At 35.2% G+C, this 14,284-nt stretch overlaps 1 protein-coding gene across 1 annotated transcript; it reads right to left on the reverse strand.

Moving 5' to 3' along the window:
* Positions 1-3,905: 3,905 nt before the first annotated feature.
* Positions 3,906-13,933, reverse strand: LOC143076630 (uncharacterized). Its single transcript, XM_076252461.1, has 2 exons — positions 13,818-13,933; positions 3,906-5,235 (listed from the first exon to the last, which is right to left on the reverse strand). Exons 1-2 carry the CDS (start codon positions 13,834-13,836, stop codon positions 3,959-3,961), a joined length of 1,296 nt encoding a protein of 431 aa, XP_076108576.1. The 5' UTR covers positions 13,837-13,933; the 3' UTR covers positions 3,906-3,958.
* Between the last annotated feature and the right edge of the window lie 351 nt (positions 13,934-14,284).

Genomic DNA, 14,284 nt, shown 5'->3' on the forward strand with positions numbered 1-14,284 from the left:
GTAAAATGAAAACAACACGTTTTGATTTTCATTCGTCCGAAGCGCTTTTCTGGATTGTGTTTAAGATCATGTTTAGCTTAAAAATAAGAGTTCTGAGGAAGACCCAAAGAGAAGATAGGGACAGTGCAGAATTTTTATTTAAGTCGGTTTAAACTCTTCGGGGCTAGATGCAAATCCAGGATATTGTAAAAGGGGAACACGAGTACGCATTAACTAGACAGAACTTGTAGTGGAAGCGGTAAAAAGTCTGGATTAAAGCTTTTTGATTTAGCATTAAGGGGGCACGGACACCCCTAAATCCACCCAGTGAGGCATACATTTACAGAGGTACAATTTTTAAAATCTCATGTTCATTTTGTAATTGATAACAAGTTCAATGTTTCGACTGTAAACACTACTTATTGACTTACTTAGATTCAACATGGCGACTAATATCGTATATAAATCTCAATAAACAATTGTAGCAAATTTATATCAATGAAAAGCGCCATCTTTATGAATTCCGTTTTAAGGATGTTCTCTTTGCCAGATATTCGGAATCCTCTGGTTTTATCCATGTAGTGTTATTTTAAAAGAATTTCCTCACTACCCGGTTCTTTTCTTCATAATTTCATTATATATTGTTTACCAAGCCATATTTTGAATATAAGCAAAAGTTTTCAGGTCAATATACCAGAACTGAGGGGGCAGTGCTACTTGGAAATGAGATGTACCAATACATGTACAACTGTAGTGGTATCCCATAAACTAACCTGATCAAACTTATACATGTAAACTAAGCAAAATTTAAAACTCAATAAACAATAACTGAGGGGGCGGGGCAAAATAATCTCCATGGTAGTGAGATGTGCCAATGCTTATACAACTAAATTCTAAACATCATGGACCTATCAACATTGGTTTCCCATAAACTAAACCTAATCACAAACTAACACATTGTTGATGCTGCCGCTGTCGTCGCCTACGCCGGAAACAGCATATTTATACCCATGTCTCGCTTTTAGACTCCGCCAAGGCTGGAAACAGTATGTTAATATATATGTTCCTGGCCAAGGTGAGCAAAAAAGCATTTTATTTAAAAATAAAGAAGCGAACTTATTTTATTCTTAATTTTCTTTAGTTGTATTTGTTGAATATTTATAATTATAATATAATTACAGGATACTTGTACTATAGTTGACTTGTTGATCTAAATGTTGAACCGAGTGTGTCAGTTTCTATTATTTGTAAAACATAAAGCAGTCAAATGTCCATTACTATTCCCTTCGCTATACTGTTTCATCTTTCTTACTTAAGGGGGCTCGCGGGTCTAATCAATTTTGTATATTTTATATAGGATTTCGCTATATTTTTCTATAAAAGAACTTTATCTTATACTTAATAGAACAAGAGTGCTGAAATGTCTCGCCTTCTATACTAATCATTGATATTATGTTGATAGTCCGAAGTATAAAGCTAAGCTTTAATACAACTGTCACATAAACTTAACATTAACCAAGATAACTAAACGAAGACCAATAAACCTTGAAAATGAGGTCAAGGTCAGATGAACCATGCCAGGCAGACATGCACAGCTAACAATGCTCCTATACAACATAACTAGTTGACCTATTACTTATAGTTTAAGAAAAATAGACCAAAACACAAAAACTTAACACTGTGCAATGAACAGTGAAAATGAGGTCACGGTCAAATAAAACCTGCGCGACTGACATAAAGATCATAGAATATTTCCATACACCAAATATAGATGACCTATGGCATATAGTATTTAATAAAAAGACCAAAACTCAAAAACTTAACTTTGACCACTGAACCATGAAAATAAGGTCAAGGTCTCATGACATCTGCCTGCTAGACAGGTACACCTTACAATCATTCCATACAACAAATATAGTAGACCTATTGCATATAGTATGAGAAAAACAGACCAAAACACAAAAATTTAACTATAACCACTGAACCATGAAAATGAGGTCAAGGTCAGATGACACCTGCAAGTTGGACATGTACACCTTAGTCCTTCCATACACCAAATATACTAGTCCTATTGCTTATAGTATCTGAGATATAGACTTGACCACCAAAACTTAACCTTGTTCACTGATCCATGAAATGAGGTCGAGGTCAAGTAAAAACTGTCTGACAGACATGAGGACCTTGCAAGGTACACACATATCAAATATAGTTATCCTATTACTGATAATAAGAGAGAATTCAACAATACAAAAAATCTGAACTTTTTTTTCAAGTGATCATTGAACCATGAAAATGAGGTCAAGGACATTGGACATATAACTGACGGAAACTTCGTAACATGCGGCATCTATATACAAAGTATGAAGCATCCAGGTCTTCCACCTTCTAAAAAATAAAGCTTTTAAGAAGTTAGCTAACGCCGCCGCCGGATCACTATCCCTATGTCGAGCTTTCTGCAACAAAAGTTGCAGGCTCGACAAAAACTTAACTATAACCACTGAACCATGAAAATGAGGTCAAGGTCAGATGACATCTGCCCGCTAGACATGTACACCTTACAATCATTCCATACAACAAATATAGTAGACCTATTACATATAGTATGAGAAAAACAGACCAAAACACAAAAATTTAACTATAACCACTGAACCATGAAAATGAGGTCAAGGTCAGATGACACCTGCCAGTTGGACATGTACACCTTACAGTCCTTCCATACACCGAATATACTAGACCTATTGCATATAGTATGAGAAAAACAGACCAAAACACAAAAATTTAACTATAACCACTGAACCATGAAAATGAGGTCAAGGTCAGATGACACCTGCCAGTTGGACATGTACACCTTACAGTCCTTCCATACACCGAATATACTAGACCTATTGCTTATAGTATCTGAGATATGGACTTGACCACCAAAACTTTACCTTGTTCACTGATCCATGAAATGAGGTTGAGGTCAAGTGAAAACTGTCTGACGGGCATGAGGACATTGCAAGGTACGCACATACTAAATATAGTTATCCTATTACTTACAGTAAGAGAGAATTTAACATTGCAAAAATCTGAACTTTTTTTTCAAGTGGTCACTGAACCATGAAAATGAGGTCAAGGACAATGGACATGTGACTGACGGAAACTTTGTAACATGAGGCATCTATATACAAAATATGAAGCATCCAGGTCTTCCACCTTCTAAAATATATAGCTTTTAAGAAGTGAGCTAACACCGCCGCCGCCACCGGATCACTATCCCTATGTCGAGCTTTCTGCAACAAAAGTTGCAGGCTCGACAAAAATGAAATAAAAAAATGGGGTCACCATTCATTTACGCTCACAATCTGCCATCGAAATAAGCATACATTTTTGTTATGTCCTTTTTTCCGTTTAACTAATAGGAGAAATAGAGGTAATATTGAAATAAAAAAAAACCTAAATTACAGAAATCGCTTAAATTTTACAATTACTTATTTTATGTACAGCTTATTCAAAAACAACAATGAAAAATAGGTCACCGATGAGTTTAAAAGATATTTCAATTTTAATGCCAAAAAAAATGGCATTTTTTGCACCAAAGGGAGATAACTTTGAGCTTTTTCAATGATATCTACATTTTAAATGTCACCTGGGGACAACACCGTCACGAATTGATTTTTTGGAAAGATTTTTGTACCATATGATAAAGTAACAACTACTAAAGGTAATAAATGAAATTTGTAATGAAAAATAAATGTTTAATTTTTTTCGGAAAATTTTATACCCGTGAGCCTCCTTAATTTTATTTTGTTTAATTTCTAGTGAGGCATTTATCTCATTGCCTAAAGGAAAGCCTCGCCTCTGGTGAATGCTCCTTTTAGTAGCATACATTTGTACCTTTGTTGTCCATTCAAAATATATGGAAGGCGGCAATATTAACAAATATATGAAATCATTATTTTTTATTTTATAATAGGATTGACAAGATTTTTCAACAATTTCAACCCCACATTATGAGAGTATAATAAGGATTTCTGACGACTTGTTTAAATCTCAAAGCTTTAGCGACATAGTGATAGTGAGAATACGCGCGACTTGAGATAGCACTAACCAATGAAGCATCACTTTGGTCTAGATAATTACAAATTTCTGCTGCCTGTCGATGAACGGTCTTAAATCCTCTCCACCAACTTCCACCACGTTCTGACACTCTCACCAATGTCATGTCTTTCTCAGCCAAATCCATATCCATGACTGGATGGTTCTCGTCCACACTTGCCACTTCTAGGTTTCTACCATATGTCCTAATTTTCATATAACCTCCTCGGACCTTAGCACAATGATCAGCACCTCCTAGTTGATGAGAGGAGATAACAATCCAGTGTCGCCAGTAATATTTTTCTTCGAGCTGATCATATAGTTCTCTTGCAAATAGTTTATGTGACAGACCTTTGTTTTTTACACCATATTCGTCAATATCTATTACGAGTTGTTGGTGAGAATTTACTACGCTCTGGTTGTCAATTTGTTCGAACTTATCACTCACTTCCTGTATTCTTTTTTCCCAATCCGAAGTCATGTAATCCAAATTGTGAGTGAAATTATTAACCGAAAGATACCCTAATTCTACTTTAACAGCTTGTAAGAGAAGTTGCATTACTCCGGTCAGAAATAACTGCGTCATCTTCCGGTTATTTCTGGTAAATCTCAAAACGGAAGTACCAAGATCTTCTTGAAAAGTACCTTGTCGTTCGACAATCGCTTGATACAACTTCGTGCCACTATTCTGATAATCACTTTTATAACTCCATATATACAGCTCCTTTCTGTTTTGCACTGCAGCCTCTGGAACATTGTAAATATATTGAAACTCACGTGACACTGCTTTTATCCTTTGTTCTATCTGCCCGAAGTTGATTTGAACAACATTCCACTTAATCAATCGTTCGATATCGTTAAATCGATTATCTACCTGATCCAAACGATTATCTATATTCTTCATCATATCTTTCATTAAAGACAACTCTTCAGACTCTATTGGATTTAACGCCAAAACGATCCCTACAAATGGGCCTAATGCACCAAGGTAAGGTCCTATTCCTTTTGTGATCTTTACTAAAGAACTCTTAAATCGCTTATTTGAAAGCAGTTCACCGATCTCCTTTCCAGTTTCAAGGCCAGAAGTAACTGCTTCTCTCATTTCCTCAGAAATACTAACAGCAGGCCGTGGAAGAATCAACAAAAGAATCGCCATGAAGAACCATTTTGATTTTAACACTGAAATGATAAAGTCAAAGGATAATGAAAACAAATAAATACATGAATATATTGATGTATGTGATGACCGATTGTACAAGACCATCATGGAAGTCAAGTTCGTTAAACCCGCCATCAATGTCGTGTATTGATAAGTATGCGGTTGATTAGTTATACGATATTCAATATTCAACAGGCTGCAAAAGAGAGGCAAAAGATACCAAAGGAACATTTAAACTCATAAAATGCTAATTATTTATCAATCTTAAATTGTTAAAGGGGGGCGAAAAGATACCAGAGGGAAAATCAAACTCATAGATTGAAAATAAACTGACAACGACATGGCGGTGCGAGCCAAGGCTCCGTGTTGAAAGCCGTACATTGACCCAGAAAGATGTGATGTGAGTGCCAATGAGACAACTCTCCAACCAAATAACCATTTAAAAAAAGTAAATGTGAGTGCCAATGAGACAACTCTCCATCCAAATAACAGTTTAAAAAAAGTAAATAATGGTTTACTTTTTTTAAATTGTTATTTGGATGGAGAGTTGTCTCATTGGCACTCACACCACATCTTCCTATATCTATTTAGAAGTATTAAAAGTAAACTGTAACATTGTTAATTACCCCGACCATACGAGTTTATACCTATATGGTCATGACCATACACGTATGGTCCAAATATTCATATGGTCCGGAACATATATATAAAAGAATATGTATTATGATTGCCAAGAGACAAAATGACACAGAAATTAACAACTATTGGTCATCATAATGCCCTCAATAATGAGAAAAGCCCCGCAAAGTCAGCTATAAAAGAGGGGCAAAAGATACCAGAGGGAAAGTCCCAGAAAGGGCAGCTGTATAACAATTTAATCCATACGAGTAAAAATAACGGTTTTGATAATGTACAAACAGAGACCGAAAAAAGAATATGTAACACAGCAACAAATGACAGCCACTGAATTACAGACTCCTGGCCGCAATGTGATAATAACGACAACCTTATAGTTTAACTTTTCACTTTTTGAAGCGAAAGGAAATACAAAAAGTAATGGTCGTCAGTAAAGGCAAAGTTTGTAGCGTAAACAAATTCATTTTTTTTAGAATAATGAACAATATATGCAATCAAGCTTAACTAAAGTTATTCACTTGCACCTCAGACTGTTGGTGACCTTCTGTTGTTGTTTTTTCTATGGTCGGGTTGTCTCTTTGATACATTCCCCATTTCCATTCTCATTTTTATTGCATATACTAGAACTTTATTTATAATCAAGTCAAATGAGACCCAGTTGAATAGGGGAGCAATTCAAGCTCCTTAGAGCCTCTAATTATGTTTGGCATGTATAGATTTGTGTAAATTATGAAGTCCTGCGTTTCCATTCCAGGTTCTGAATAAGATGAATTGTACGCTTTTCCAAATAAAGACTATGTTAAACTTTGGACACAAAGTGCTCAGACCCACGGATCTCTGTACCTTCATTTGTACACTTGAATCTAATGTACTATACTGAGGCTCGGATGCTGAGGGTGGTTTTTTAATTCCAGCGCTGGAGACGTAAAATCCAGCGCCGTTGATTTAAAAGTCAAGCGCTACAAATCTGAAGTCCACGAACCGCTAAAGATCTAATTAAAAGTCAAGCGCTTGAGATCCAAAGTCCTGCGCTGTGGATCAAAAATTGCAGCGCTGTGGATCAAAAATTGCAGCGCTGTAGATATAAAATTCGTGCGCTGAGTTGTGACATCCCGAGCCAGGGACGGATCCAGGATTTTGGAAGGGGGGGGCGAAGTTTTTAAATTCGCCTCGCTCCGCTCGGCGAAAATCTTTTGGGACCTTTTTTTGGCTAAAAAAACATGAAATAAGTGTAATATGCACTTTTAAACCGATTCCTGGCGTGGTGCATGTATATTTTGTACTTCCTGAAAAGTGTAAGGGTTGGACATTTTCGATGCTGTATCATAAAATGATAGTACGGATTTCAAGCTATTTACTGATAAATTTGATGTGGGACTTTTCAGTAAAAAAAGACATGGAAAATTCTCGCTGGTTTGTTGTAAGTTAAGTTAGATGTCTTGTTGTAAACAAGATATAAGTCGGGCTATTCGATAAAATTTACAATACGACGGACACGAGCTAAAAAAGACAAACAAGCAATATTTATCCCAATATTTGGTTGATATGTTTCACCCAACAAAATTAAGGGATGTGAGGGATTCCAAATCAACCAAAAGCTACGAACGAGTATGAAATTGGACAACGAATATATGAATGACGGTCGAAAAATGTAGACATAAAGGCAACTTCCAGCAGCAGGTTGCAGTCTGGTCTTCATCGGAAAAAATATTCAACATATCAGTTCGGCGAAACAGACAATCCGGTCAGACATGCAAACCCCGGCCAATTTTTTTTTTTTATTCATCATGCTCATTTAATGCTTAATAATTCTGTTGGATATTCATTTCTAATAGCTAAAAAATGGACAAGATTATTGTTTTCAATCCAGATACGGCCAGAATTTTTGTTTAATGCAAAATCAGTCAATTTTTTATCTCTCAAATATCTCAGACTGCCTCCTCAAATCAAATGGTTCATACCTTAGAATTTAAATCTATCTAGAGATTATACTGACTGGGGATCATTGTTCAGTTGTTATTTTAAAATAGGATGCCGATCATGGGGCGTTACGTGTTAAACATGTTTTCGTAGGTAAATAATATTGCTGAGGAACTTTTTTTCATGAGAGTGTACTAGTATCGAGTATGACTGTTTTGTGGACTAATGAAATAGAAGTCAATACTTTCTTCCTCAATCCTGTGTCGCCTTGAAGGTGTTAAGATTTAGTACTGCAACTGACATCGAAAAAGACGCTTAGTTAACGAGTTTAATGGTCCGGAATAACACACGGCTGCAAATTGTTTTAAATGATAGAATAATATCTATATTAAGAAGTTTCTATGGTCACATTTTTGTATTTTATCCATTTAATGGGGGTACTCCTCAATTTACGGTTTTGGGTAGTTTAATGGAAAATATTTCATGCATGTTCAGGACGAGAATATTTCTGAACAATAAAAACAATAGTTTGGTCTTGTCATAATAGAGGCCATTCGGGATGATGGTCGGGAAAATTTGGACTGCCACTGGAAAATGATGGTATATTGGATCGGGACAGAAATTTTCCATTGCAACAGGCCACCTACGGACCCATCAAAGAGCTGTTGCAAGGGTTACTTCACGTGCTAAGAACGTGGCACTTTCTTTACACGAGGCATCGGATTTAACGTCCCCATTCTGACCGGACGTGACTGCGAACTTGATACATCCCTCACAGTCAAACGGACGCCCCACTTAAGTTTTACTGCCGGTCGGGAGAACCCAAGTGACCATATTTCGTTTCCCCAGTCACCCTTGGGGAACTTTAAATTAGAAACAACAGAAATACATATATATGATCAAACTGATCGACATGTATCCTCACAACCTGACCTTTTATACGATCTCGCGCTCATTTTCTTTCTTGTAGTTTTGATATGAAAACAGTTTTTTTGTGTAAAAGAAAAACCTTGAAAAAAAACCCAGAAAACTACACAAAACTGAGTCCTCTAAACGTGTTGACAGTCTTTTAAGTTGTGCTAAATAATGTCATTGTTAGTAATTATTTATCCATGCATTACCAAGTACTTATTGAAGTCAACACCTGTGCAACTAGGTAAAACAGTTATTTAAAAATTAGAATTTGAACTTGCTGCCAGATCATTGATAACGATTGTTAATGGTATGATCTGGTCTTCCATAAGAAAAGCCTTTCTCATGTAGCACATCCTCTACATGTACCGATCACTTTTACCCAAGATTGTCTCTGATTCTTACCAAACTGCCAAACTCCAGAACTAACTAGATATTGTGACACCTTACAATTCAGACACAGTGGGGCCAAGGGATATGAAATATAGAGTTTAGCTCTGAACTCAATATAGGGGATGCCATATCTGCTGCAAGAAAATTGAAGTCTATGTTAAGACTTTCAGAATTTCACCAAGGTGTGTCTGAAAATATCAAGGATACATTAAAAGAAGAACAATAACTTCACCCTGTCGCCAGTGCTCTTATGAGCTATGTCCTCGTTTGGATATTTCTAAGGAAATGATGCCCGCATAGCTTCTCAATAGATATAAGAAGATGTGGTATGAATGCCAATGATACAACACATCATACAAGTCACAATTTATAAAAGTAAACCATTATAGGTCACGGTCCGGTCTTCAAGACGGAGTCTAGGCTCTCAGTTCATTTGTTAGTTAATTGATGAAAAATGACACAAAGGCGCTTCTGAACCGTATATTGTTCCTAAAGATAACAAAAAATCGTAAATATATGGCTATTACAAAATCAATCGTTTCTGTAGCAACATTCACTTCATTACATTTGGAATTGGACGTGTAGATATATCATGCATATGCATATTGGAATATGGGTCACGAACATTGATCGAAACTTTGTACTCACATTGCTTTTGTGTTTCCTATGCAGAGCTAAGCTCCTGGATTTTAGGGAAATCAGCCTTAATTTTTTACTTTAAAAAATAGGGTAAAGTCTGTAATATTTGCTTCAATTTTGGGTAAGTTAACATTGAATTGTTTTTTTTCTTTCTTGAGTATTTATCTGAAAATACATTGCTTATAATTATTTTGTAATCAGTTATAAAATATGTATGACCTATAATCCAGGGGTTTCATGTGAAATGTTGTTTAAATGTTCTGTTTGTTTTTATACTTTTATTAAATGTTTTGCATTTGTTCAATATTGTAAAAGAAATTTCATAAGTTACAAACATTGTAGTATATATATTATTAAATTAACATGCTCTCATGCAAAACAGCAAACAAACGTTTTTGATATACGCTAAGTGTTGTGATGATTGTTCTGGTCAGATAAAAACATGTATTAACTTTCACTTAACTTATATAAAGGGGTGATTGTGTTAGTAAAAATGTTGGGGTTGTTTTTTCACTTCTTCAGAGCTGGTTTTTTTTTTAAATTTTAAAAGTCTTAAATCTCGTCAGATATTATATTTTGTAAACGTAACAGTTATGTTACTTCAGGTTGTTTCACGAAGCCAGGAAAGAGTAGAATAAGAAATAATAATAAAAGTCAGTCCGAAAAAAAGTATTATAGTTAAAGATGAACATTTGTACTTTTTTGAAAAGGACAAAGTGACTGATCAATTATATTTTAAAAAAGACAAAGAAACAAAAGACACACTCTTTTAAAAATGTGCAATGACCATAGCTAAGTACATGTATGATTAGAACACCTATGACAGATCATTCGGAAACCAGGAGGTTGAATACCACATAAACGATAAAACACCAGGGGCGGATGCAGGAATTTTCGAAAGGGGGGGTGCTAACCCAGGGCACCCAGGGCAAAGGGGGGTGCAAAACATATGTCCCGATACAAATGCATTGATCGGCAAAAATAAAGGGGGGGGGTGCGCACCCCCGGAGCCCCCCCCCCCCCCCCTGGATCCGCAACTGAAACACAGATACATTATCATCGCATCATTGTCTTATCTTCATTCTACAGTCATTCCTTCAATTGCAAATGTACCCTATGCAAGCGCAAAACTTATTTTCTGTGAAATAGGTTTCGAGCAGGACATTTTCATTGATTTCTATAAAATACCTTCGTTTAAAACTAATATCACAAGAACTTATTTTACTTTTTTTTTATAATTTTAATATTGGAACAAAACTCATGGTGCTGTGATTTTTGTTCCGGAACTTATTTCACACTTGGTTAAAAAATTTAGTTCCGGAACAAATTTTATAGTGCTGGAACATATTTTCTGTGACATAAGTTCCGGTGGAACATATTTTCTATGAAATTTGTTCTGGTGGAACAAATGTCACGCCGGAACAAATTTTTTGTTACACAGACAGCAGTCATTTAAATCACAACATAGAACACATATCGAGAAAACGGAGATCAGTGACAACGTCCAACGGGAAACGAACTGATTTGATACAATTAACGATTTTCTGAATTCCATAGAATGTTCACCTTTATTAAACCTTTTATTCATAAAATAATCTGTGATACAAGCTGCTTTCCTTTTATTAGACATAGTATTGCTGTTGTTGTTTAAATTCATCAACAATTTGCCGCTTGAAAATATAATGCTAAATCGTCCCATTTTAAAGCGCTCTTACGATACCAGAGACATATAATACATGTATTATGTCTCTGACGACACAGATACAGACACGTGGTTTATAATTATCACTTCTCCTACTTTGGAGGTGTGCCTAAATTGGCAGATAGATCTATACTTTAACGCGGACCTCGACGAAGACACCTAAAAACATACACATGAACGACGTACACGGAGATTATCACTTGAGGAAAGAAATAAATTAGATTTGAACGATCTTCAAAAGAATTTTACACATTATTTTTTTTGTATTTTTATTTTTTCTGCCGGTACCAGACGCTTCCGTAAGCGGATAAAAGTACCGGGTACCGGGTCGTAATGAATGCACTGCAGTCAGTGCAGGACATTACATATCTACCCCTGGACTTTAATGTACAAAACTTGATTTGACATCTAATGGGTCAAAATCCACATCTCCATTATTTAAGGTTCATGTTGGCCCTTTGGCTAAAATGGCCTTATTTTCACCTCAAAATTTACTCTTGAGTACAGACAAACCTGCGCATCTGTAAAAAAATTCAGACATAGCATGCCCTAGATAAATAAATTTCAATTATGTTTTATGTTTTAGAAAAATAAAAACTTACCAGGATTCTGCCGTGCACTTTTTTCATTCCTCCAGCAGGTGCCAAAATAAACTAAGTTGGGAAACAGGTTTGAGAACTTCCCCACAGGTAACAATTGAAGTGAGCGGTATTGATTGACATGGACATGAGATGGGCAATAGATACCTGATAATAATTGGTTTTTTAAACTGTGTACCTGAGTGGACCATATCAAGGTAAACTCAACTGTTTCTTAATTTTATCATCTTCAGCAGGGACGAAAAAAGTGTACGGCAAATTCCATTTAAGTTATGAATTTTCTAAATCATACAATGCATTTGAATTCTATTTATCTAGGGCATGCTATGCCTTAAAACTTTTCCAGATGCACATGTTTGCCTGTACTCAGAGTAAATTTTTAGGTGAAAATACGGCCATTTTATCCATTGGGTCCACATGAACCTTAACGTTTTAAATATCTACAGTTACATCTGTAGCACCGGAGTTAAAATTTTCATCGCCGAAATTTTTATCCACAGCGCTGCACTTTACATCGCAAGCTCTCGACTTTTAATTTAAAGCGGTGGAATTTATGTATATATCCAGCGCTGGACTTTAGATCTACTGCGCTAAACATGATGAGCTTTTCATCTTAAAAAAAAGAAAAAAAAACAACTTTAAAATATAAAAAAAAAGATGCGGTATTATTGCCAATGAGACAACTATCCACAAAAGACCAAAATGACACAAACATTAACAACTATAGGTAACCGCACGGCCTTCAACAATGAGCAAAGCTTGTATATTGTTGTTATATTGGTTTAGATCTCAATTCTTAAACCATTGAAGGGACTGGAACTATCAAAGAATCTGCATGTCGCCTTTTTGTATTGTGATTAATAGTTGAAATCAATTCAGAAAACTTGTAGTCAATTTAAATTTTTTATAATGAAAATAATGGAATATTCAAAATAATGACTTTATTGACTGAATTTTGTGTAAAGAGCCTTATTTTTGAATCGAGATTTATTATCATTGTGCTGCATTGTTTTGTCTTGTAAACTGATTTAAGATTTTCTGTCTCTCTGAGAAACAACGTGTGGACAGTGCGTTAGAATGGTGTACTTGATAGAAGCTTAATTGGCAAACAATGAAATAAATGTGCAATCTATTTTATTATTTTGGCCAAGTGCTTGTACAGTAATTGAGCAAGCGATTGTACTGTACTGTTGCAGTGACGATTGCCTTTTTTGCATTTTATTTGAAATTTTATTCGCTGTTGTATTTTTAACTTATTTACTCGGAGCTGAACCATTTAAGGAAAAATGTCTGGCTGCATATGTTGTTTTTAGTATTTGATTGGTCTAGAATACTGTGGGCTAGACTCACCAGATCGCCACACGGAAACATAAAAAAAACTAAATAAACTCACCAGATCGGCACACGGAAACATAAAAATAACTTAACAAACTCACCAGATCGGCACACGGAAACATAAAAATAACTTAATAAACTCACCAGATCGGCACACGGAAATATAAAAATACCTAAATAAAGTTTTTTATTTATTTTCATGTTTCCGTGTGCCGATCACCGTATTTAGTTATTTCATGTTTCCGTGTGCCGATCACTTTATTTAGTTATTTCATGTTTCCGTGTGCCGATCACTTTATTTAGTTATTTCATGTTTCCGTGTGCCGATTAGGTGAGTTATTTAATTAACAGTCACAAACAAATACATAAAGTACAGATATAAGTGTACTAGCAGTTACTGGAAGCTAGTTTAGCCAATAGCAATTATCATAAATAAAATAAAAATCATTTTGTTTAATCAACTTACCCACAAGAATATTTGACATCTTGTCTGTTTGAGAACACTGGTATAAATGTCAAAACAAAATCTTAATTCCCCGTATATATCAAACATTTGTGAAATGTGTTTACGTAGAGTAGTTTTCATTCAAGAAACAAAGAAACCTTTTCCCGCCTTTGAAATTCGTGTGAATGAACTTTAAACCCAAAATTTAGCATAAGTTTATGGTTCAATTTGGGACAATAGTGATTAATGTTTATTGAAGAAAATAAACAGATTATGCACGTGAATGAATATGGTAATAAGGTAAAAATATCGAGACCATGAATTCTGTATTAGATCACAGAAGAAATTAAAATATGTATAAATACAGGAAGCGTATTAGCGCCACATACCTTTTTTTTTTTTTTAGTATTTCTTCCTATGTTAAAACGCAAACCTTTCTTTTTACAAACTGACGCAAACATTTGCGATATAACGCAAACCTTTGCGTA

Source organism: Mytilus galloprovincialis, chromosome 5 (genome assembly GCF_965363235.1).
Source record: "Mytilus galloprovincialis chromosome 5, xbMytGall1.hap1.1, whole genome shotgun sequence".
Classification (NCBI taxonomy): Eukaryota; Metazoa; Mollusca; class Bivalvia; order Mytilida; family Mytilidae; genus Mytilus; species Mytilus galloprovincialis.